Here is a 26188-nt window from a genome sequence, read left to right on the forward strand (position 1 = left end):
AAGTTTTAGCATGTGCAGATTCAGGGCGTGTAATTATGACTTTTTACTGTCCCTGGTTAGCTGTCCATCAATGTTAAAATATTCTGACCTGTGTAGAAATTACAGGTGCCCATTAAGGGTAGTGTTCAAAGGGGACTGAGTGCAAAGAGAATCAAACGTCTATGAAAGCCCACCATTAATAAGTAGTGCATAAACTTAGGAATTCCATGAAAAAGTTACTTTCTGTTGCTGTTGCGGGCTTAGCGTTTGCTCCTGTGAAAAATACAAGAATATATTGTGAGCAGTAGACATTTTATTGTGTTGAAAAAATGTCTTTATTTGGGTTTGTATTTTAGACTTGCAGTTTGACATGCATGTTGAATTGTATTAAAAGGCTAAGTAACAAAGTGTGATTGGTAATAGCAAATATTTGAAAGCTTATGGTACTGTTTAGGTCATCATTTAGATTACACTGGGTTTTCCAGTTATTGACTTACATTATCTAAATATGGTCATGCATCTCACTTTTCTTATGTAAAACACCATGTCTTTCCTACAGTAGTTGTTCATTTGCATTGTGGAGTATTAAGACATTTTTCTGTTTTCAGGTGGGCTGATGGGACCAGTGAGAATGATTTCCTCTGGGCATGAATTAACTACGGATTATGATGAGAAAACACTTAATGAACTGGGCTTTAAAGACATGCAGGTATTATTATGAGCATTATTTAAAACTTTTTATTGAAGTAATTCAGAAGGACAGCAAAGAACTCTTGTGAAACTGAGCCAAGCGAAATTTCAAAAATGTCTGCATTGCTTTAAAATACATACATTCCTGTTGAATGATTAGTTCTGCAGACAGACATGTATGGAAAGGAAGGAGGGGAGGGGATTAAAGAAGATATACTGTTGTGGTACCACAACACTTTCAGTAACTTCCCGTGATATTGGCTCTCAAAGGCCTGAGACTGTGAATACGATCCGTGGGGTGAGCGTGGTGGGCTGCTTCGGAGGTGCCCTCCCCATCTCTTCAACTGACTTTGTGTTGCAGTGCCAGGGCCAAAAAACACCCTGCCCTCTCTAAGCGCTATAGGGCCCATCCAAGGCCGGAAGATATCAAACCCCGCAAAGTATTAAGCTTGCTGCATCCGTGGTGACCACCCCGGTACTAGAGCCCTGGGACAGGCGTGACTGCCCCCATTAGAGACCTAATGCTGCTGCTGCTGGAAGACAAAACTTTGGCCCAAGACCTGGGTGTAGAGGAGTGGGTGATCCCTCCCCAACGGACCCAGGGCCGTGAGACTCCTTCTGGACCTTTGCCGGTGTGCGGGTCCCCCGCCCCCTACAGCAATGGGTAAACTGGAGGGCAGGCATTCTAAGCTCTCGTTCGAGAAAAGACACAACGCTAGGCCAGAAGACCCTGGGTAAAAAACTGGGTCGAAGCTCATGACTCCCATCTTGACCACTTGGAAACTAGAGTATCCGAGTCGGACAACACCCACTCTGCCACCTTGGAGCGCCTCCTACAATTGGACAAAATGTTAGGCCTAATGAAATAAAAAAATGAAGACCTCGAGGCCCGTTCGAGGAGCAATAATCCTCGCGTAGTGGGTGTGCCCGAATCCACTGCGATCTCCAAGATGGAGTACTTCATGGAAGCTCTGTTGCAGGACCTATTTGGAGCAGATCTATCCCCGTCTTTATTGTTGAAAGAACTTACAGTTCACTGGGACCATGCAGCTCCCCTTGTCCAATTGTGGCCTGTCTGTTAAACTACAAACACCGCAACACGATTCTCCAGCTTGCCAGGGAGAAGGGGCAGATACAATACAAAGGGGACATTATATCCTCTTTTCTAGACTTCACCATGGCGTTGCAGGTGGCCCGCTGCGATTTTCTCCCAGCTAAATGCCTTCTGCAGCAGGCCCACATCATATATGCTATGTTATACCCCACCAAACTCAAGATAACCCAGGATGGCAAAACACTCCATTCCACAGATCAGCTAGCTCTTAAGTTCGGTAAACAACAAGCCAAGAGCGGCCCCGGGAGAGCTGCATTAGCTCCCCATCGGAGGCGTGGCTCGGTGAGAACGATTAACCACTACCCAACAACACCTGATACAGAAGGCAAGAACTTAAATGTTGTTCCACTGGGTGGGCGATGACGGTCCGTATCTGCAGGGCCGACTTTGGGGAAGTTATCTGATTATACTAAGCAATGTGGTTACAGTTGTAATATTACAGCCCGCTTTTGGGCGGTGTGGGAGGTAGGCCCCCCCCACTATACTCATGCTCAGCCACCCAGCCTCAGGGCAAGTAGTTCCCGTGGAGAATACAAGATTGAGGCTACCCAAAGCACACCTTATAAGTTTGTTTTTAAGTCCTAGCTAGGTAATTGCTTATTCCGGGATTAATATTCCCTCTATTGGACGTTGAGGCAAAGTACAACAGACAACAGTTCCAAGAACGAAGATCCAAGCAGTTAAAAGTAAGTTCAAATGTCAATCTTCTTGTGATTTCATCAATTCTTTATTGGTTTTCAAAAGATCGTATAAAATCTCCCAGCATGAAGTTTGCCAACACTTGTTTCGTCTTGCACTAAGACTTTCTGAAGGCATAAATATTGGTGGTGAGTATCCCACTGTCAGCTTGAAGAGAGAAGGATCGCAAATCCGTCCAGGCGCGACAGGCAAGATTCAGAAATTCCTTAAGGCGTCCCAGCATAAAGTCAAGGGTTAAATGTGAAAACTCTCGATAAGGATGACATTTGCGGCGTAGTCCTATGCATGCGGCGAATACTCAAATGTCAGAAAATAGTTGTGATAGCTTCAGTTGGGTGGAAATTCGTGGCGTGCTCCTATATATATATATATATGACGAACAATTAAGTATCTCTGGCCCGAGAGGTCTGAGTAGAAGACCCCCGGTGCTGACACTGGAAATAATGGAATGCAGACTCGCTAAGTATCAGGCAAGTAATTGAAACTCCTCGGATGCCACAACCATTGTACGTTGTGATCCGGACAGTCAGGGATTATATCAGCAAAACGCTCCGACACCTTCGAGTGCGGTGCGTATCATGGTTGTGGCATCCTCGGGGTTTCAATTACTTGCCTGATACTTAGCGACCCTGCATTCCATTTTTTCCAGTGTCAGCACCGGGCGATGCATGCCATCTTTGGGCAGCCTGACTCCGCCGGCGTGTCTTTGGGCCCCGCGTACTCGGTTGGGGGTCCAAGGCCTTTTCTGCCGACGTCCCTGGCGCCTTTGGGCCCCTATGGATCCAGGCCTTTCCCGGCGCCGTTTCCTCCAACACCGCAACCGCACTAGACGCCGGTTGTGTCCCTAGCAGGCGTCGAACCCGGCCTCTATCATAATGTGGACACTGAGCCAAACCGGCGTCGCCCGACCCCCGATCCGGTGCCGAGTTGGGTATTTGTGCTCATGTTCACTCCAGGGGTCCCTTTCAGGCCAGATTGGCACCCAGAGGATGAGGAGGAGGACTAGGAGGGATTAGTGACCCTCTGACCGACCAGTTGGATTATGATCCGGACTAGATAGAGGACCTGGGGGATGCCAGTGGTCTCGATACCTCCCCAGACCTTGGCATGTTGTCGTCTCCTACTGTGGCTACAGAGGAGGGAGCTTCCTATGCAGTAGTGTTGTGTAGGACGGCCGAGGCTCTCCACCTTGAGCTCATATGGTGACAGTCAGGACTAACCTCCTGACAGAGGTGCTTCAACCGCAAGCGACCTCTTCTGAGCCCCTGATTCCGTTCAATGAAGCCCTTACTGACATCCTTTTGGGCACTTGGTCCAGGCCCATCAAGGGGCTCCCTTGGATAGGATTATTGCCCTACGCCACCGCCCTGCCCAAGGCGACCCCACTTTCCTCTCCCCCATCCCTGAGAGCTTGGTGGTCCAAGCTTCTACCTCCAAGAGTGCATTCCCTAACGCTCCACCAGATAGGGAATCCAAGAAGCTGGATCCTCTTGGAAAGAAAGTTTTTTCTTCCGCCAGCTTGGGATTGCGGTCGGTACACCGCATGTCTATTGGGCCGTTATTCCCACTCTGTGTGGGACACGGTTGCGCAAGTGTTGCCTCTATGTCTGGAGGAGTCCCGGACTGTCCTCTCACAGGCTGTTGCCACAGGGAGAGACGCAGCAAAGTTTACTATCTGCTGTGGGCTGGATACCACCGACTCTCTTGACAAAACTATTTCCATGTCGGGTAGCCCTTTGACGCTATGCCTGGATGGGATCGACTGGCTTTTACGGGGATGTCCAGAGCACCCTCATGGACATGCTTTTTGAGGGCCGTCACCTTTTTGGCGACAAAGCGGACAACGCTCTAGAGCGTTTCAAGAACTCACGGGCTACGACCAAGTCCTTGGGCCTCGCCAATCTTCCAGCGCAGTTTGCTTTTCGCCCCTTTTGTGTCTGCGGAAGGGGTGCCCCACTACGTCCCTCACGGAGCCATAGGCCGACGCAAGCTGCACAACCTTCGCGCGGCCGGGGATGTGGCAAACACCGCTGTGGTTCTGGGGGCCAGCAAGCGGGCCAGTCCACCAACCCCTCATCTGCTTCAGCCTCCAAACCTTCCTAGTCTGACTTTTCAGGCCCATCAATCGCCAGTGGGTGGCAGAATCCGCCATTACCTCCCCCACTGGTCCACCATTTCATCAGACGGGTGGGTTTTGCAGATAGTCTGAAGGGACTACTCCCTCCTCTTCGAGGCTACCCCTCCTGCCATGGCACCTCTGTACCATTGCATGTTGGAGGATCACCTGGTCCTTCTCCAACAGGAAGTTACGGCTCTCTTGGCCAAGGGAGCAAATGAGCACATTCCTGCCCCAGAAGTAGGTTGTGGTTGTTATTCCCACTACTTTCTGGTACCCAAGAAGGACAAGGGCCTCAGGAACGACACCGCTTTCAAAATGTTGACGTTGGCCCCGGTCTTGTCCGCCCTCGACCCTGGAGACTGGATGATAGTGTTGGACTGGCAGGACGTCTATTTTCACATTCCCATCCTGCCGGCCCACCGACACTACTTGCGGTTCACGGTAGGCCATGAGCATTTTCGGTTCACCGCGTTCCCTTTAGCCTTACCAGCACCCCTTGGTTCTTCACGAAAGTGATGCGGTCGTTGCAGCTCATCTGCACAGATCAGGGGTTCCAGTCTTCCCCTATCTCGACGACTGGTTGTTGAAGGTGGGTTGGCCCCAGACAGTCGTCTCCCACCTCCAGATTACGGCCGACCTGCATTCTCTGGGGTTCTCCATCAACGTGCTGAAGTCACACCTGATTCGCTCTCAGAAGCCCCTCTTTATCGGAGCGGTTCTGGACACGACGCAGTTTCGGATCTATCCTCCCGAGCACCGAATCCGGGATCTTCGGCCGATGATTCCGATCTTTCAGCCTTTAACCCAGGTTTCAGTCAGGATGACCCTCCGGCTACAGGGCCTGATGGCCTCCTGCGTCTTGCTGGTGGATCATGCCAGGTGGCATATGTGGGCTTTGTAGAGGGACCTGAAGTTCCAGTGGGAGCAACATCACGGGAATCTGTCCGATGCATCACTGCTGGGATGGGATGGCCACATGGGGGAGGCGGATATCAGAGGCCCCTTGTCTCCGCCGGAGTCTCCACATCAATCTTCTGGAGCTGCGGGTGATGCGTCTTGCGCTGAAAGCATTCCTTCGTTCTGTCCGGGGAAGAGTAGTGCTGGTGTTCACGGACTACACCACTGCCATGTGGTACTGCAGTAAACAAGGCGGGTGGGGGCGTGGACCCTATGTCGGAGGCCCTCCTCCTCTGGACATGGCTGGAACATCAGGGCATATCCCTGGTGGTTCAACACTTGGCAGGTTCTCTGAACGCCAGAGCGGACGAATTTAGCCGCAGGTGAATGATGGATCGCGAATGGCGTTTTCACTCTGAGGTGGTGCGAGGTCTCTTTCAGCAGTGGGGACAGCCTTGGTTAGATCTATCGGCACCGAAGAGAACGTGCAATGTTAGCAATTCTGCGCGTTGGAATTTCCAAGGTGGCACTCGCTGGGTGATGCTTCTCGTCGCAAGTGGAGTTGCGGTCTGTTGTACACCTTTCCACCTGCACCACTTCAGCACTCTTGGCAGAAGATCAAGCGCGACTGGGCCCATGTAATTCTTGCGGTTCTAGATAGGGCACGAAGAGTCTGGTATCCTGAGCTACTCAACGTGGCCATCGATCCCCTGATCCAACAGCCTCTTCGGGAGGATCTTCTGTTGCAGCAGCAGGGGATGGTTCTCCACCTGAACCTGTCCAGCCTCCACCTCCTTGCGTGGAGATTGAGCGGCGACAGTTGACGTCATTTGACTTGCCTCCCGAAGTCTGTGATGTAATCTTAGCAGACAAGCGTCCCTCCACGAAGACAGTAAACGCCTTTCGATGGAGCAAATTTGTGGCATGATGCACAGCAAAGGCTGTGGATCCCCTTTCTGCCCCTCTTTCTGAGGTTCTCTTGTTCCTCCTTTCTTTGGCCCAGGGCTATCTTTTAGCCATTTCTACCTTTTTTAGGCTTCCTGATCAGCCTTCTCTTTTCAAGCCCAACGGTTGTATGTTGTTTCGTGAAGGGCATTACTCATCTCTTTCCTCCTATCCCCTTCGTAATGCCTCAGTGGGACTTGAATCTGGTCTTGACCTATTTGATGTGCGCTCCCTTTGAGCCACTTCACAATTGTCCTTTAAGGTTTAACTCTTAAGACTGCATTCCTGATGGCCATCACATCTGCCAGAAGAGTAAGAGAGCTCCGGGGCCTTTCATCCAAGCCTCCTTTTCTGTCTGTACATCCGGACAAAATTTTACTCGGGAATCGTCCATCCTTCCTTCCCAAGGTTGTCACCTCCTTTCACATTGGGCAGACCATCACTTTGCCCACCTTCCTTCTGCCTCCGCATCCTTCGAAAGAGGAAGAGAGGCTCCACCGTCTGGACCCAAAACATGCGCTTTCTTTTTATTTGGATTGCACCAAACCGGTCCGGGTGGATGACCTGCTCTTTGTTGGCTACGTGGGCGCCAAGAAAGGTTGGGCCGTACACAAGCAGCCATTCCACCAGGACGACGGCAGCCACGACTGCTTTGGGACGAGGAGTCCCCCTGAATGACCTCTGTCAGGCAGCGACGTGGGCATCGCTGCACAAGTTTATGAGACACTACTGCCTGGACAGCCAAGTCCGGAGAGACGGTTTCTTTGGCCATTCTGTTTTCCAGGACTTTCTGGTGTGAACTTGGTTCGCAGACCCACCTCTGGGGTTGGTATTGCTGCGGTACTATCCTAAGGTAAGGAATCTGTAACCTATTGTTTCTTTCAGATGAACAAGTTACTTACCTTCAGTAACGATATATCTGTAAGAAACATAGGTTAGTTATAGATTCCTTACCCGCCCCACCCATCCTCCTCGTTTTGCAAACTGACTTCTAGGGTTAAGGACATCTTTCAGGGCCCTAGTTTTGTGCACCAGTGGTCAGTGTCTTGCATGGCTCTGCGTTTCTGGCGCGTAAAGTTGTGTACAGAACTGACATCAGCTCGTGAGGGCGGCGTTTACGTAGCTACCACTACGTCATCCCGGCGACCAACGCCACCTTCCGATGCTCAGAGGCACTACTGACGAAAAAACTTTCCCGATCCAGTCTGACGCCTGGGGGTAATTCTAAGGTAAGGAATCTATAACTAACCTATGTTTCTTACAAATATATCATTACTGAAGGTGAGTAACTTGTTCGTATTGCATCAAAAATGTTGGCATAATGGCACACACATGCACATCCTTCTCAAGTGCCGGAGAAGATGTATTTCCCCCATCACGTTTGCACACGCAGCATCACCACCAACCCTGGAGGAGTATGTTGGCCCCCACAACAAAGGGTGGGGGCCAACATACTCCTCCACATATTCCAACTATGCGAGGGGGGTTGGCGTCCTCATACGAAAGAGCCTGGCTTGGACCACTGACCATTGCTTTTGCGACAACCCAGGACGTTATAATATTCTAACAGGTAAACTCCACAACCACCCCATGACTTTAGCCAACGTCTACGGTCCCAACATGGACGATCCAGCCTTTTTCGCAGAGGTCTGGCACTTGATCGCCGGCATCAACCCCTGACCATATTCTGGCGCGGCGACTTCAACGTCCCACTGGTAGATGCGGTGGACAGGGTAGGTAGCTCACAACGTCCCCCCTAGAAGCATATCTCCCACTACTTCTGCCTTGCCCCATAATGCTACGCATTACACTTCCTCACCCCATCTCGCACACTCCCCCCTAGTCATCTGCTGGCACATAAAAGGACACCCCTTTGCAACTCTGAAAACTCGCCACGCTCAGTGCTCACCCCTTTCCCCCTCCCACATTCACACCTCAGACAACCCCTACAATTCAGCTATCTACCTCCACAACACTACCATCCACTCCCGTAACTGCCCCTCCAACACTACCCCTCTGTGCATCTCATCACTCTCCCACTCAGACCACTAAGCAACCATCAAAGTGCCTAGCTCATCCAGCCACACCCATTACTCATCCACCCACCATGACAACACTCCATTCAACACTACGCCTACCTACACTTGACCACTCACTCAACCCAATCTCTACGCAGCACACCACATGCATAACACAGTCACCAACCTCATATATAATCGCACCAGACCCTAGACTGGATGAGATTATGATTGCACTGCACCAAATCAAAACGGAACTCCAATCTCTTAAGGAGGTGCTCTTGATTCAATCCAGGCACATTACTCTGTTTGCTAGAGAACCCCTACTCACCCTACTCTAATACCGAAATCTACCCTTCTCAGCTATAAAACAGTCCCCCTTGGTAACACAGTAACACGCCCAACGCGTTGCACCAACCCGCTCTCTGAGAGCGATCTGCTCTCTCTACTTCACTCGTACGAACCCAAACTCTCGAACACCTTAAGTCCTACTCAGATGCCCATTCCTACCATCCCTCCCAACCCTAACAGGTCCTCTACTCAAAACAAGAGAGGTATCATCGGTAATAACCTTAGAAGAGTCCCTATCATCCAAGATCCCGCCTCCGCCCTCACCACTCCTCGTCTCAAATGCATACTCCTAAATTGTAGATGTGCCTTTAGACACGCAGCAGACATAGCTGACCTCATCATCTCACAGGAGCTAGACTTGATTATATTAACCGAAACCTGGCTTACAGAATCCTCCACTCCTCGACTTTCTAGTCGTCCCCCCCCCCCCCCCCCAATTAGGACATCAAGAGATTAGACAGAATCGACAAGATAGTTGGTGGTATTGCCTGCATACATCGGAGCAACATTACTGTAAACAGAGCCATATCCCCTGTTTTCACCTCATGCGAATACTTATGCCTCGACCTAAGCAGTAATGGCAAAACAGTGTGCTCGCTACACATCATCTATCATCCACCTGGAGACAACCTCATCTTCACCGAACGCCACATGGATATCATCTCCTTGAACACCAGGTGGCAGAATACCCAAATATTCCTGGGCGACTTCAATCTCCATTGGGACGACCACAACAATGCAGTGGTTAATAGTCTCAAACACTTCCTTGTCTACGTAACCCTTACCCAAATGTGTAACAGCCCTACACATAAAAAAGGGTCAATCCTGGATTTAATAATCTCCAAAAGTGACGCCATTCAGTTGGTCTCGATCCAACCCTGTGACTGGTCAGACAATTATATTATCAACTTCTTTATCAATGAAACTCTGAAATTGAACTCGGCTCAATCCACAAAACCAAAGATTTGGAAAAGAGACCTAAAAAAAACTCAACTCCAACACTTTACCCTCTGCCTGCTCCAACAGTCTTCTGCCCCCTGCAGGCTCCTCCGACGTACTTGATCTCACCAACCACTGCTTCAACTCTGTGACCTCGTTAAATAAGGAGGTAGCCCCCCTACAACTAAAGAGAGTCTCCACTAAAGATTCTAAGCCCTGGTACAACGGTCTTCTTAACGAGGATAGACGATCTCTCAGATCTCACGGACGCATTTGGAGATCAGTCCCATCTTCGTATCACCTCAAGTTACTAAGGAAAAAAAGAAACACGTACTATAGAAAGATCAAGCGCACGAAAGCTGACTTCTTTCGCTACCAACTAAACCAAGCAAGAAATCGGCCAAAAAAACTCTTTGAGCTCATCAAAACCCAATCTAAGGACGTTACACAACGACTTCAAGACTTAGCCAGCCTGCAACCCAACTGTGAATAATTCTCTGACTTCTTCAGTCAGAAAACTGACCACATCAAGAAGGAGCTCCTAAATGACCTAGAACTACACTCGAGACCGCTGGTGAACACCTCACTTCCACCCCCTTCAGCACCACAACAAATCACCTCAAAACTTCATTTTATAAAACAACGCAGCTTGGTCATCTTTCGAAACATATTCGGAAGAAGCTTTAGGCAAAATTCTTTCCACCCTAAAGCCTGCCAATCACTCCACCGACCCTCTCCCTGCAAACTCTGTTAAAGTCTTGACCCCATGGCTTTTGCCCCTCTGGACCAAAATTATTAACAGTTCTCTCCAACAAGGCTGCATCCCGGATACCCTCAAAATCAGACAGGTTTCTCCCATACAAAAGAAACCCACAGCCGAACCCTTCTGACCTAAACAACTATCGTCCTATCTCCAATATTCCTACCTTGGCCAAACTACTGGAAAAATGCGCACATCACCAACTCACTAAACACATTGATCACTTTGACCTGCTTAACAAACGCCAATCAGGCTTCAGGGCAGGTAATAGCACTGAATCCGCCATGACACACATTATTGATGATGCGCTACAAATCCTGGATCAGAACAGAGCATGTCTTCTCATACTGTTAGACCTATCATCAGCCTTTGATACGGTTAAACATGAGAATCTCATAGATATTTTAAAACATAGAATGGAACTATCTGGATCAGTGCTAAACTGGTTCATCTCCTTCCTCCATAACCGAACGCAAAAATGCAAGGTCAACAGAACTCTGTACAATCCAGTACCAGTCACGTTAGCGGTCCCACAAGGCTCCTCACTATCTCCGACATTGTTTAACTTCTTCCTGGAACCCCTCACTGAACTGCTTCATGCGTCTAACGTACAATATCACATGTATGCTGACGACACACAACTCTATCTCAAGATCCATTCCTTAGAAGACATTAAAGTGCTCAATACAACGCTCAGGAACACCCAGATTTGGTTGGCAGAAAACCATCTCAAATTGAACGCTCAAAAAACTGAATTCCTCCTTATAATCCCACCCGCCAAAGTCCCCATGATGCAAGACCTGATCAAACATATTAATGCATTCACCGTTCAACCTAACATTGTAGACTCCGCTAAATCCCTGAGATTAACTCTCGACAGCAACCTATCTATGCAGAAACACATTAGTAATGCCACAAAGGGAGCAAACTTCCAGATAAACACGCTGAGGAAGCTGAACCATTTTTGCCAGCAAATGATTTCAAGTTGGCAGTTCAAGGGCTAGTTATCCCAAAGGTGGAGTACGGAAGTGTTTCTTTGTGTGGCCTCCGTAAAGCGACGACAGCAACCCTAGGAGCCTCAATAAATGCAGCAGCGAGACTCATCACTGGTTCAAAGAGAAGCTTCCATATTTCCCCCAGACTTAAAAGCCTTGAACTGGCTACTGTTTGAAGCCAGAATTCACCTAAAAATAGCATGCATGACTCATAAGGCCTTACACCACAAAGCACCCAGCTACCTCGCTCAGAAGTTGACGATCTTGGGTGGGACAAGAGCCTCAAGAAACGCTGAAACGCTACTGAAGCCCCAAAGATTCAACAGGAAGAAAACATATAAACGAACCTTCTCTGGGATGGCGCCTAGGATTTGGAACTCACTCCCCCCAGAAACCAGACTAAACGCCTTTACCGCCTTATTCAAAAAGGAAGTGAAAGCGTTCCTCATTGCGAAACTCACCTACTCATAGGCCAAGGTATCGCGGGGACCAAGCACCTCCCTTCCATTAACACCTTCTTTGACAAGGGTCCTCCCAGACTTTCTTGGTATGCACGCTGACCGCGACTTGATGCAAGGTTTTAGGCTGTTCCTGTACCCTAATGCCTCACTTTGCACTAAGTGTTTTGTTTTCTTGTTGTGCCTACAGTTATTCGTTTGTATATCCAGCCTGATTGAATTTAAAGCGCTCTGATATCCGCTAGGATCTTGTTCGCGCTATATAAGACCTTCAAACTAAATAAATAAATACCCACAAGCTGCACCACATTAGCTTCCATTATCACAGATATCTGCTTGTAGACATTTGGCATGACACACCCCACAACATACGCACGGGCACATGCTTTTCCTTACATCACAGGCGTGGTCCAGAATTGACTACTGGCTGACATCTAGAGATGCCCTGCTGTGGCAACCAGAGGTTTCCCATTTGCCGCACACCCTTTCAGCTCACGCTCCAGTCCAACTAAGCACCAGGCCACCCCAAGCTACCTCACACCCGTTCTCATGGAGGCTACCCCCAAACGCCTTACGGGATCAGGTCTTAAGGGAACAAACGCAGTTAGCAATCAAGGACTTCTTCGAGCACAACACTGGCTCAGTTTGCTCCCATGCTGTACTTTAAAGTTGTAATACGCGGCGTCTGTATAGCATTCTTGAATCTATCCGCGTGACAAAATCGGCACTCAGGGCTGACCTTTCCGCACTAGAGACCCAGTTCCATCGCTCTACCGACTAAGCTGTTCTGGCTGATATACGCATTAAAATATCGGTATATCAGGAGGAGGCACTAAGAGAAGTCCACTTGCTGGGCAAAGAGACCCAGGCTCGCCGGTATGGAAAGGGAGACCGCCCTGGCAAAACACTAGCCAGGATGTACCAGAAATCACGCGCCAAATCTTACATTCTGAGCTTGTCAACGCGCAAGGCCAACATCACTCCTTAACCCCAGACTTGCTACGCACCATGGTCGACTTTTTCGCCCGCCTTTACTCCTCTTCCCAAGCAGCTTCCCCACCAGACTTACAGGTTTATTTTGATGCCATTGAACTGGTGTGGCTCTCAAACTCACATTGAACATCTTTAGATCTCCCTGTTACTGCTGAAAAGATACGGCAGGTAATTGCCGATCTCTCTCCGGACAAGGCTCCCGGCCTGGATGGGCTGACAGCGGCATTTTATAAAGAATACTCTGTTCTTCTAATTCCCAAACTGCTAGACGCTTACCACAATGTGCTCGAGGACCGCATCTGGTATGGTCCAAACTTCCGTCGTCCCTGGCGGGCCGGATCGCAATTGCAAAAATGGTCGTACTACTAAAATTCCTTTATTTATTTGCAAACTTTCCTATCTTGATCACACAGGCCTTCTTCCAAAGATTATGATCCATTCTCATTACTTTGGTCTGTGGGGCCGACAACCACGGGTAAAATATAAACTGCTAACCTTGCCGCGATTTCAGGGAGGGCTGGCCGCGCCATACCAACAACTCTATGCGCCCAGGCACGCTTTCTACATTACTGGACGCATCTACTCCTTTCCAACCGCACGTTGCAGGGGAGATAAACACAGTCTCCCCATGACCTCTCTCGACAGCTCTGTTCCTTCCATGTAAACGCCCAACACCCGAAATAGATACTCCACAATGCTTGCGTTGGGCATGGGCTGGATTTGCATGTTGCGCAAAGGTCCCACTTCTCTTTGCTCAATCTATCCGGGTAGCGAACTACCCCCTGCTACCCCCTTTAAAGGACGTGAGCATTCGCGGCCGTGCAAGCAGGCTCAACATACACAAATTTGCAAACCTCTTTCTGGATGATGAATTTGCGGCCCCTGACCACGCAGGCGAGCTCGGGCACGCCCCTTGACATCATTTTATATTACCAACTGCGGGCGACATGCTGTGCACTATTAGACACGTTCCCACCCCACCGACTACACTCTCAGCTTTAGACTATATATACACTACCTCTTCTCCTCGGACATTAATCACAGCCCTACACAGACATACACCGCACCCCTCACACCTGCCTGAGAGACCTGGAAAGAAGATCTGAACCTCCCCCTCACTGAAGCACAATGGTCAATTTGCTGTGGTCATCTTCAACTATTATCTCCAAACTACAGGTTAAGGCTCATACACTTTAACTTTTTACATTGCACTTATCGAACTCCTGTGTCGACACACCGAATGGGCCTATCCACAGACTCTCACTGCCTATGATGCCACGCGACCACGCGACCTCAGCAGACTTTATCCACCTTGCCTGGCAGTGCCCCACCAAAGCTGCATACTGGGTGAGGGAATTTCTTGTAATCGAGAAAGTAATAAACAGGCCGCTAACCCCATTGCCTCTGATTGGGCTGCTGGGCTATGTAACGGAGGTGGCCAGCGGTTCCCGCAAACTCACTCCCCTAATGCTGCTCCTCGCCAAACGTAGAGTCACGATGTGCTGGGGTGGCACGCAGACACCAAAGACTTGAGACTGGATTAAAGATGTATCCTATTGCCACGAACAGTTATCCAACTTTTGGGACCAAATGCCCCTGAGATCCTGTCCCCGAGATATATGGGAGCCCCATATCAGCTACATTTGTCAAACAGAGCTTCCCCCTGACCCTGTAGTGTCCCATGGGCCGGACTGTAACAGTGCTACACACCCCACTGTAGACCCAAGTGTACATGTAACCCACTACCTGCCAGTCTTCTAAAAAGACCTGTTGATTATGAGAATGTACCATTTCACTGGCCGGGATTGTCGTGGTGAGCCTCAGCTAGGCCTACCAGTGCTAGGGGTTTGCCCTTCTCTGCACAAATCCTCATACCAATAGAATAGAAGTTGGCACAGAAACTGGAATATAAAACAAAGTATTTAATAAACCTCATGAGGTGGAACTACATTCACACAACACCCTTCGGTAGTGTATGAAGTAGCACATTGAATAGAAGGAACATAGTCCTTTTATACCCACACAGGGGCACAGAAGAGAAGGTTTACATACATAAAAGGTCATACAGAAATGCACAGCCAACAGTAGGGCAGAGCTTAGCAGTTTGCTAATTGCGGTAAAAATACCCTGACAGTTACAGACTAGGATATATGTGAACAGTTGTAGTGTTTTCTCTGCAAGTGCAGAGTAACAGAATCTAAATATAGTCTGTCCATAAGCAGAGTACAAGAGTACACGACAGCAAGGAAGGACAGAGCATATGGTGAGCACATTGCAGACAAGATGTAACAAAAAGGAAGGGTTTTTTGAGTAAAGGGAAAATGGACTCTCTGCTACTGTAAACGCAAGGTAAATAGGAATATAAATAGTAGGTGTTGGTGCACGTAGGCGAGGGGATAAGCCCTATAACCCCTCAAATGCGTGTGTTCCCAGAACAAACGTAACATACAAAAAACAAGATACCTATTGCACACAACAAGATAGTTACAAAGTAAATAATTTTCTATTTCACTAATCCGTGTCACAGTGGACACATGTATCAAAAATTATATATGTATAGCTGTCAGAGAAACCACAATGTCTTAAGAGAAAATCTTCTTTTAATGTCTTTTGCAGCCAGCCGACACGTGTTTTGTCGCATATCAATGTGACTCCTCAGGGCTATAAAGTTCAGGTGAAGAAAAGGGAAAGGTCGCTAAGCCGGTGATACTTCCAACCCGGCCGGACTCTAGACCAGGTGAATCGTGTGACACGGTAGGCGACTCCAGGTTCCGATCATGAAACTAGAGTACGAGTACTTGCTGGTTCAGTTCAAATTCCAGTGGTAAGAAAAATTTTATCAATATTGGCGGCGGGGAGAATGGATCAAATAAAGCTAAAAAAAGGTGTATCCGCCAGGGGAATTCAGCCGGCAGCCGCTAGAAGGGACGAAGGAGCGGGTGCGCTCCCTTCGATGAGTATCCGGATAGTGTTTCTTCCGGTTGTTAGCGAACTGCCAAAATGCCAAGCGGGATCCCGTGTTCCAGATGAGGACACGGGATCCCGCTCGGCATTTTGGCAGTTCGCTAACAACCGGAAGAAACACTATCCGGATACTCATCGAAGGGAGCGCACCCGCTCCTTCGTCCCTTCTAGCGGCTGCCAGCTGACTTCCCCTGGCGGATACACCTTTTTTTAGCTTTATTTGAGCTCCATTCTCCCCGCCGCCAATATTGATAACATTTTTCTTACCACTGGAATTTGAACTGAACCAGCAAGTACTCGCACTCGAGTTTCATGATAGGAACCTGTAGTCGCCTACCGTGACTCACACGCTTCACCTGGTCTTGAACCCGGCCGGGTTGGAAGTATCACCGGCTTAGCGACCTTTCCCTTTTCTTCACCTGAACTTTACAGCCCTGAGGAGTTGCATTGCTATGCGACGAAACACGTGTCGGCTGGCTGCAAAAGACATTAAAAGAAGATTTTCTCTTAAGACATTGTGGTTTCTCTGACAGCTATACATATATAATTTTTGAAACATGTGTCCACTGTGACACGGATTAGTGAAATAGAAAATGATTTACTTTGTAACTCTCTTGTTGTGTGCAATAGGTATCTTGTTTTTTTCATGGCAGACAAGATGGCTGCCGAAAACAAGATGGCTTCAGCTAAATGCTAATCCCGATCGCTGCCAAATTACAACAGATGACCCATTAGCATTAGCCGAAGACATTCGTTCATTTAGGGTAATCTGAATATGCATCCTGTACGTTGATTTGCATTATTTCAGTAATCTCTTTATTCAGCATGTGTTGGGCTTTTATTTCTGCAACATTCTGCTTAGTAGGCATACAGGCAGTAATGCAGACGGAGCAAAGCATTGGACCACATTTTATACATACACAGCATGTAAATAGTATCTCTAGTATTACACATAGGATGGTCAATAGCTTCCAGCCCCAGCTAACAAACAATGTCCAAAACCATCTGGCAAAAGTCCAGGTGCCAGTCTCTTGGTGAATTTCAGCAGCAATCTTATGCAGTTTAGAGGTTGCATCAAACACTGAAGGTGAGTGATCCGAAATGTAGACGCAGCAACTACTATCGATGATGCGACATGCACCACCTCGATCAGCTAAAACCACATCCAAAACCATACGATTTTGGAGTGCTACAATCCTCGCAATTTGCAGCTCTTCTGTAATGTTCCCAAGTGCCATAGCTGTCTGATTGGTAACAGCTTCCACAACACGAGTCAATAGTCTTATCTTTCTGCTGTTTAATGCGGCACCCACAAAGAAAAACAAGCCCAAATTGAAATCAACGTATTGTTGCAAAGTAGTGTCAGTCTGGTCCACCTCATCAGTGCTTGTTATCCTCTTATAGCTGTTCTTAGAAATATCATTGTACAGTTTGAAATCCTTGTGATATGATGCAGGCGCCCGAAACACAGGGGGCAACAGAAAGGACACATAGCAAACTCCAGATCATCCAACAGGTAGTTGGTAATATCCCTTGTTAACACATACAAAGAAGGTATTATGTGAGGATATTAAACTGCTGTTATTGGCACCTTCAATAGTCAAAGCCACAGTACACTCACTTCTTCCTACTGGAATTCTCCCAATACTGCTTATACACAAGTCTTCTTTAGCTCTAGTAACAGAAATTACAAATTGTCCATTGTTCTTAATAGTTCTCATATTTGGGAAAACATTTGGCGTGGAAATAATTTCAGGTCGATACTCCTCCCATTCCCATTAAGTCCCTTCAGCTCGAGGATAACCTTCTTTATCTGGATGAAACACTTTATTGAGATGATAATTAATCCGTCCTACTGCCATCCTTGAAATGTTAGCCTCTGCAGAAGCGAACAAAAGCCAAACCAGCCTTGGCAAGAACCATTGTGAGAGAAAGGAAGAGGGATAAAAGGTGTTCCTCCCTTCTTCTGGTGAGCAGGTATCATCCCACACACCCAACAGTCAGTTGTATTTGTGGCATTGTGAGTATGATGTAACATCTGAATAAACGTGTTGTTCAGGTAGGATTGTCGATGCTTTTTCTCATGGTATGGAAGCGTAAAGTAATGATGCTCAGCTGGTACTGGGGTAGTGGCGATGAGAAGCTGTCGAGCAGGAGCCACTTTCTCAACAAACCAGGTTGTCACTGCTACAACTAACATAGCAACAACAAATCCTACAGCACATATGACCTTTTTATTACAGATCTTAGCAACATTTGATCTCCCTGCAGACATGATCACTTCGTTGTTGAATCAATCGTTGGAGCTCTAAAGTCCTGGGCAGCCGTTGGTTTCTTCACCGTGGGTCAAGATGGGTGTCACTATGTAGGACTGATCCCACCCCCCCCCCCCTTTCCCTTACCACATCAGCTCCGTTTCACAAACCCAGGTCGGTAGCTCAACCAGTCTTTTTCAATAATGCAGACTCTTTCCGCGGTCTCAGTTGGTACCGAGATACTCCGGGGATCGTGTGGTCCAGGAAGACTTCCTCAGATTCGTCAGGTGATATGGCGTGGCCTTTCTCTGTATCCAAAATATCTTGATGGTCAGTCAGCACAGCAGGTTCCACCAAGGTAGGCGACACTCGCTTACAGTGAGTGCTGTGAACCCAGTTCTTCCTGTTCGTCACTCGCCACCTCGGCTCCAAGCTGTTCGACCTGTCAAAGACTTTTACCATTACGTGGTCGCCGGGCCGGAGTTCATGGGCCTCACCTGTGGACCTGTCAGGAAGAGATTCTCGAACATGTTAATGAATAGAAATCAAACTGTCAGTCAACTGTGCAAAATAGTCACTCATCAGAACACATGGTACATCATGTATGGGGCATGGTTTAGGAACTCCCCAAATGTTCATCGGTCTCCCAAATACCACCTCATATGGTGTAAGCCCAGATTGTGAATGTGGCACTGATCTAATAGACAACAATGCCGAGGGCAACACATCAGGCCATTTCAAAGACGTGGAAGCCAGTATTTTCTCTAATTTCAATTTCAAAGTAGTGTTATACCTCTCCACCAATCATGCTGATTGTGGGTGGAAAACTGCATGGAACTTCTGTTTGATCCCTAATCCTTTCAGGACATACTCAACAACTTGCTCAATAAAATGAGGTCCGTTGACACTCCACAAAAGTTTGCAAACACCATATCTAGGGAAGAATTCCTTTAAAAGCACCTTTGCTGTGGTGAGAGCCTTATTATCCTTTGTAGGGTATGCCTCTATCCCTTTACTGAAGACACATACCACCACTAGAACATATTTCAAGCTATTGCAACGTTCAAGTTGGATATAATCCATTTTCAAAACTTCAAAAGGTGCAGTTGCTGTAGCAAACCCTCCTGTAAGTCTGTGTCCCTTTACCAGGCTTGTACTGACAACAGATCAAACAGGACTGTACTATCCTTTTAGCTGTGCCGGCAATTTCTGGATGCTCCCAAACTTGCATAAGCAATTTCTTTATTGCTGAAGCTCCAACATGTGCCTGCCCATATGCCATCTGAACCATAGGCTGTAAATAGGCTATAGGCAGTTTCCACGTATCCATCTCTTTATTGCGACAACAGCCCTCATCATCCAACATTCCCACTTTAGACCATTGCTCAAGTTCTTCCACAGAAGCAGATCTCTGTTTGTCTAGCACTTCTTGTCTTTTATCATGCCAACATCCAGCTTGTGACTTCACTACATACATAGATGTAGTGTTTCGTAGCATCGCAGTCTCACTGGCTATGCGATCTGCAACGGCATTGCCTTGTCCTGTCTTATCAGTCACTTTCTTGTGTGCGCTACACTTAACAATAGCTATTTTCTTCGGATATGTCAGTGCAGTCAAAAGATTATGCACTAGTTCTCCATGCATTATCTGCATCCTGTGGGATGTAAGAAAGCCTCTTTCCTTCCAAAGTAGGCCAAAGTCATGGGCCACTCCAAAAGCATAGCAGCTATCTGTATAGATGTTCACACATAAGTCAGTACTAAGTTCACACGCTTGTGTCAAAGCTATTAGCTCAGCTGCTTGAGCTGACTTCTGTGGTATACGAGCTGTCTCCACTACTGTCTGAAGTGTCGTAATTGCATATGCAGCTGAGGTCGCGCCATCTGATAACTTCAAACAAGACCCATCAACCCATAGTTCCCCATCTACATCTGAAAGAGGCGTATCTTGCAAATCGACGCGACCCTTTGTCTGTTCCTCAGTAAGGAATATACAATCATGAGACTCCTGTGACTGAGTCTGAGTCGCTGGATATGGTAACAAAGTAGCTGGGTTAACAGTCGCACACCTCTTCAGGGTAATGTGAGGGGCCAACAGTGTCAATTCGTATCCTGTCAAACGAGCACTAGTCAAGTGTTGTTCAAAAGGACAGCGACCGCATGGGGTACTAGCACCAACAATTTATGTGACAAAACTATCCCTTCACTCTGACGTATGGACACAGCTGCTGCTGCAACTGTACGGAAGCACCCAGGCAATGCACGAGCAACGAGATCAAGAACAGATGAAAAATATGCACAGGGACGCTGCTTATCACCGTGTGTCTGTACTAAGACTGACAATACACACCCATCTTTCTTGTGTACATAGAGTGTAAAAACCTTCGTATAATCTGGAGTGCCTAACACTGGTGCAGAGCAAAGAGCTTGACGTAACACATTCTGGCATTCAGTCGTCCATGGAAGGGGCATTGGAGTGTCTTTGGTCAAAATCGCCAACAAGGGTTTAACAATGTGTGAAAAACCTAATATCCCTTGCCTACAAAAAGAAGTAAGACCAATGAATGCACAGACATCTTTCTGAGTACAAGGTACTGGTGTGTAAAATTGCTTGAATGTGATCTGGTGTAACTGCACGCCCCTCCTTAGACAGAAGGTGACCTAAGTAGGTAACCTTCGGTCTACAATATTGCAATTTCTTCCGTGACACTTTGTGGTGGTGTGAAGCAAGAAAGGAAAGCAAAGACAAAGTACATTTTTCACACTGTTCAGGCGTATCGGCTGCCAACAAGATGTCATCAACATATTGTATGAGAGCCACTCCTTCAGGCAAGGTGAAAGAATCAAGTTGTCTTTTCAATGCTTGACTGTAAATACTAGGACTCTCAGTATACCCTTGAGGAATTCTACAAAATCTGGACGGTCGATTGTTCAAAGTGAAGCAGAACAAATATCGGCTATCAGGATGAATAGGAATCGAAAAGAAAGCCTTCTTGAGGTCAATCATAGTGAATGTAGTTGCTGTCGGAGGATCTAAGGTAAGAAGTGTTGTTATGTCAGAAACCACAGGGTATTGTTGTACTACAATCTTATTAACTTCTCGCAAATCAATAATGAATCTGTAAATCCTAGTGTCAGTGTCTTTTTTCAAAATGGGAAGAATAGGACTGTTGCAAATATTATAAGGAACTTCTTCCACAACCCCCACTTCAATTAAATCATGGACAATGCGTACAAGTGCTTCTTCGCCTTCTTGAGAAATTTTGTGTTGAGGCAAGCGTGGCAATGAAGCGCCCTCCTTGACACTAATATGTACTGGTGGAATAACCATTTGCCCTACATCGGTGTCTGAAGTAGAATACAATTCCTCCCTGAGTACTAAGTAGATACAATTAAAAAAAAACAGTTTGGTAATTTATTCCGTGAAAATATCAAAAATAGATGCAGCCAAATTTGACGTTATCAAAAGTTCAGAAGCAAGTCCTTCTTCATTTGATCGTTTCTTCATTACAGTTCAAAGATAAATCCTTCTTTGTTTAAACGTTTCTTAATATTGCCAAAAAGATGACACCCATCAAGATGTTTCTTTTCAATTGTCAAATGATCCAAAAGTGCAGCCAATAAGTGTTTCGTCATGCACTAGTTAGTGCACACATGACTTCATCAGGGCTTTCAAATGAAGGTCAATAAGTTCCTATCACTAATGATCCCACATGTATATGTCCAACAGTACTCTGAGTATTTTTATCGATATGTATTTGAGTTCGTTAAATGCCGTGTTTATATCTCTTGGTTTGGCAGTAATTCTTCGTATTTCACCTATGCTGGGCTTGAAAAATCTTTCCTGCTCACATATATGTCCAGTAACTTCTCACATCACGAGTACGTGACCAGCTCCGACCTATCCGTCCTCCAACACTGTCAGTTTTCAACTGGTTGCCAGGAGTTGGTGTCTGAAGTAGCCCACAAAGTACTAGCGAGTGAAGCTAATGCAATGTTCTCTTTAACAAGACAAGATCTCTCAATCGCGGGGTCGTTGTCATCCAAATTAACACGTACACCTTCTGGAGAACATCGTGTCGTAGCCCTGAAATACTTGAGCATATCAAGACCCACAATATTGTCCGGTGTGTTCGGAGAAAGCAAAAAGGACATGGCACAGTAAATTTGTCAACATGAAATGCAAGTGGTTGTGACAGTGGGCTAAGGGAAGGTGTTAATCGAAACCTATCGATGTAATGGTTAAGCCAGACAGGGGAGCCCTTGGAACCAATTGTTTAGATAAGGCGCTACGAGTAGCTCCTGTATCAACCAGAAACTGGTCAGTATAACCCAAAATATCTGCTGTAACATAGGGACCCTTCTGATCTACTGGAACTTCAACTGATTCCTTACCCCATCCTAGGCAGTCCTATGCATAAGCAGAATCCTTCAAATCAGATGGCAAATAGTCAGACATTTGATATTGGTTCCGTCTATCGAAAGTGTTAAAACCATTCTGTCCACGCATATTAGTATCAAATCTAGCACGATCGTCCGTGCTCCCTCTAGGCCCTGAATATCCTGAACGATTTCTCATTTGTCCCCGTGGATACTGCTGAGTACGCAATACCGGACAATCGGCAGCCCAACTTCCAAATTTCTTACAATACGCACACTGGTCAGAAGACAAAGTCGGACGATCATAAGGAGGAAAAGACGGACCAGAAGACACAAGTCCACCCCTGTCACCACCTCTAGAAGGCGGACCATAAGCCTGAGCTAACATAACCTTCGTTTTGAACTCCTTAGACTTCTTATCCTCATTACCCTTCGCTTCTAATTCCTGCCGTTCAAAATACTGAGCCATAGTCAAGAGAGAAACCGGAGAAGAGGTAGTCCATGAACTCTCACTGGCCTTTAGGCGACTAGCTATTCCTGGCAACAGGTTGGCGACATATTTATCAACAATCAGATGCATACCTGTGTCATTTGTCAATGACTGGCCCCTAAAATCGTGGAATGCCTCCTCAAAACGTGTAAAGAAATCAGAAACCATTTAATCGGTCTATTGCTTACAGGATGCTAATACAGTCCAGTCTATCTTTTTAGGGGGCATAATCGTCTTTAACTTAACTAATATAGCTGCTGGAAGATCTAAAATTAGCTGACATGGTTTCTGTGCGGGTTCCCTTTCTACGTCCAATTGTTCTAAATCTTTCCATCTCGCCCCAAAAGACGGACGATCATCAACTTTACTAACAGTTCTCCACATCAGGGGTTAATATCAATCCGAAAAATCAATATCAGACAGAGTCATGGTACAAGAGCTAATGGCACCCTCAACTTCCTCATTAAAAGCTGCTGGATTGGGCAATGCAGTTTTAAGAGCCATAACATCCGCTCTATTCCAAGGAGTGTAAACCCAATTATAAATAAAATAACCCTTTGCATCAGTGGAATTCTTATCATCTGTTCCCGTACCTCTAGGAGGAACATACAAAGGTGCGTCTTCCCGCATAGGTCTCACATGAATTACTACATTCTTATCTGTTTCAGAGGTAGAAGCCTGCGTCCTGCTGGTCTGGGATGTTTGTGCAGCTGCGTCAGCTGCCTTTTTCTCGTCTCGCAAACGGACTGCCTCAGCACACAATTTAACCAAACACCTGATTGAGTCAGCCACCTGAGAGAAGACAAAAAGACCATCACGCATTTGCTTACAATCATCTGCTATATCATCAGGTTCCAACTCTCCAGAATGTTTCCTAAACCGCTCAATGATCTCTGTGGCAAATACCTTGGTAAAATATATTTGCTCCCTTTCCTGCCAGTTTTTCATGTTATCTATAAGTTCAGAAGCAGGAGCAGTACCACGAACGGCTTTGCGAGCAGAGGATCTAAGGTCAGCTGCACGTTCAGCAGTCAACATAGAGCGAGTTTCCCGTAATTTCTCTTGATCTGTAGCATGGTCCTCATCTGACTCATGAGGAACAGAAGGGAAAGTATACGGAGGCGGAGAACGGTCTAGCAAAAGGGAATCATCTTGTGGTTTATTAACAATAGTATAAAGGGGTCGCCGAACAGCGTACTGGCCAGTTACCTGCAAATTACGCTCCCTATCTTCTCTCTTTTATTTCTTTAATTTCTTTATTTTTCATTTCTAATGCTTTCTGGTGAATGCTTTTTTGTTCTTTTTCGATCAAGGTTTGCTCTCGCTTCATTCGTTCACGCACTTCTTTCTCCCACATTCGTACATAGTCAAACATATCTTGCCTAGTCTTTCGCTTAAACATACATTGTTCCACATACTGAATCTTTCATAAATCAAATGATCCACCATGCATAGGCCAACGCAACTCAGGATCCTTACTAGTATATTTATTCCATAACGTGCTGTACATTATAGAAGAAATACCATATTTAATATACATATGTCTATTAGGCGTCCCCTCCGGGGGTGCCAGTTATCTCATCGAGTCTCGTACTGGTACCACCACAAAAGCAACACATTCTTCGAAGTGTGCTAGAAACAGGCATGCCAAAAATAGTACAATATATGTAGTATAATACACAAAGTACCACTTAAATCACATTGTGGCGTTCAAATCTTATACAAAGTAGAGAAAATTCTCCTCATTACCTCCCTATATACATTGCAATTTATATATACCAACATTTCAAAATCCCAAAATTGCCCAATACAAATACCAAACCAAACAGCAAGTGTCGCATCAAACGTCCTTACCAATCCCAAATGTCCAGATTTCAACTGCCAAGATCTTGAATCGACCAAATGGTCACTGCAAGGCGAATCAACAGAAGAAATCTCAGTTGAGGACCAGCACCACCTGATGGGTCAGATCAGAAAGAGAGGAAAAACGCCGTGGTTGCCAAGACGCGGGTCTCCTAGGGCAGCAATTGTCCGCAGCGAGATTCCAATCCTTTGTTTCGGCCACTCCTTCGGGCATCCGAGTCGCCAATGAGCCCCACTGGTTGGGTGCCAATTTGTCGTGGTGAGCCTCAGCTAGGCCTACCAGTGCTAGGGGTTCGCTCTTCTCTGCACAAATCCTAAGACCAATAGAATAGAAGTTGGCACAGAAACTGGAATATAAAACAAAGTATTTATTAAACCTCATGAGGTGGCACTACATTCACATAACACCCTTTGGTAGTGTATTCAGTAGCACACTGAACAGAAGGAACATGGTCCTTTTATAACCACACAGGGGCTCAGAAGAAGGTGGTACAAGTACAGAAGAGAAGGTTTACATACATAAAAGTTCATACAGAAATGTACAGTCAACAGTAGGGCGGAGCTTAGCAGTTTGCTAATTGCGGTAAAAATACCCTGACAGTTAGACTAAGACATATGTGAACAGTTGCAGTGTCTTCTGCGCAAGTGCAGAGTAGCAGAATCTAAATATAGTCTGTCCATAAGCAGAGTACAAGAGTAAACGACAGCAAGGAAGGACAGAGCACATGGTGAGCACATGGCAGACAAGCTGGCTGCCGAAAAGAAGATGGCTTCATCTAAATGCTAACCCCGATCGCTGCCAAATTACAACACAATGCTGGGGGAGGACGGAGGGATAGAGGGTGGGGGAGTGTTCTGAGAGCAGGGGATGGTCTAATCTCAGTATGAATTCCTGATCCTCATGCTTCCAAGATCTGTTCTGCCTTTGCTGCAACTGCTAGACCATTTGAAATGTCTGTATGCATACACATGTCGATTGCTAACCGTTATAAATAAATAACATTTTAAAAACGCACTCTTTCGCAAGAGGGCCATTCAACGTGTGTCGCTCAACTAACGTGGCAAAGGAGCGTACTCTCTGTACTTTCTCATCCCAAGAAGGACGGATCTCTCAGGCCCATACTCAATCTCAGGCCCCTTAACAAATAAATACTGTCAGAACACTTCCACATGACAAGTCTCCAGGGTGTTATACCCCTACTGCAGCAAGGTACGTCTTGACTGCCCTTGACCTGAAGAAAGGCTGCTTTTACATCCCAATCCAGCCTGCACATTGCTG

At 46.7% G+C, this 26188-nt stretch overlaps 1 protein-coding gene across 2 annotated transcripts in view; it reads left to right on the forward strand.

The window, feature by feature from the left end:
- USP34 (ubiquitin specific peptidase 34) overlaps positions 1-26188 on the forward strand; it is a 2681755-nt gene that overhangs the window by 670433 nt on the left and 1985134 nt on the right. For both annotated transcript variants that reach the window (XM_078649291.1, XM_078649292.1), the window contains exon 27: positions 588-688. In XM_078649291.1, the coding sequence (XP_078505417.1) occupies positions 588-688 (101 nt within the window). The remainder of the gene's footprint in view (positions 1-587; positions 689-26188) is intronic.

The sequence above is a fragment of the Lissotriton helveticus genome, chromosome 6 (assembly GCF_964261635.1).
Source record: "Lissotriton helveticus chromosome 6, aLisHel1.1, whole genome shotgun sequence".
Taxonomy (NCBI): domain Eukaryota; kingdom Metazoa; phylum Chordata; class Amphibia; order Caudata; family Salamandridae; genus Lissotriton; species Lissotriton helveticus.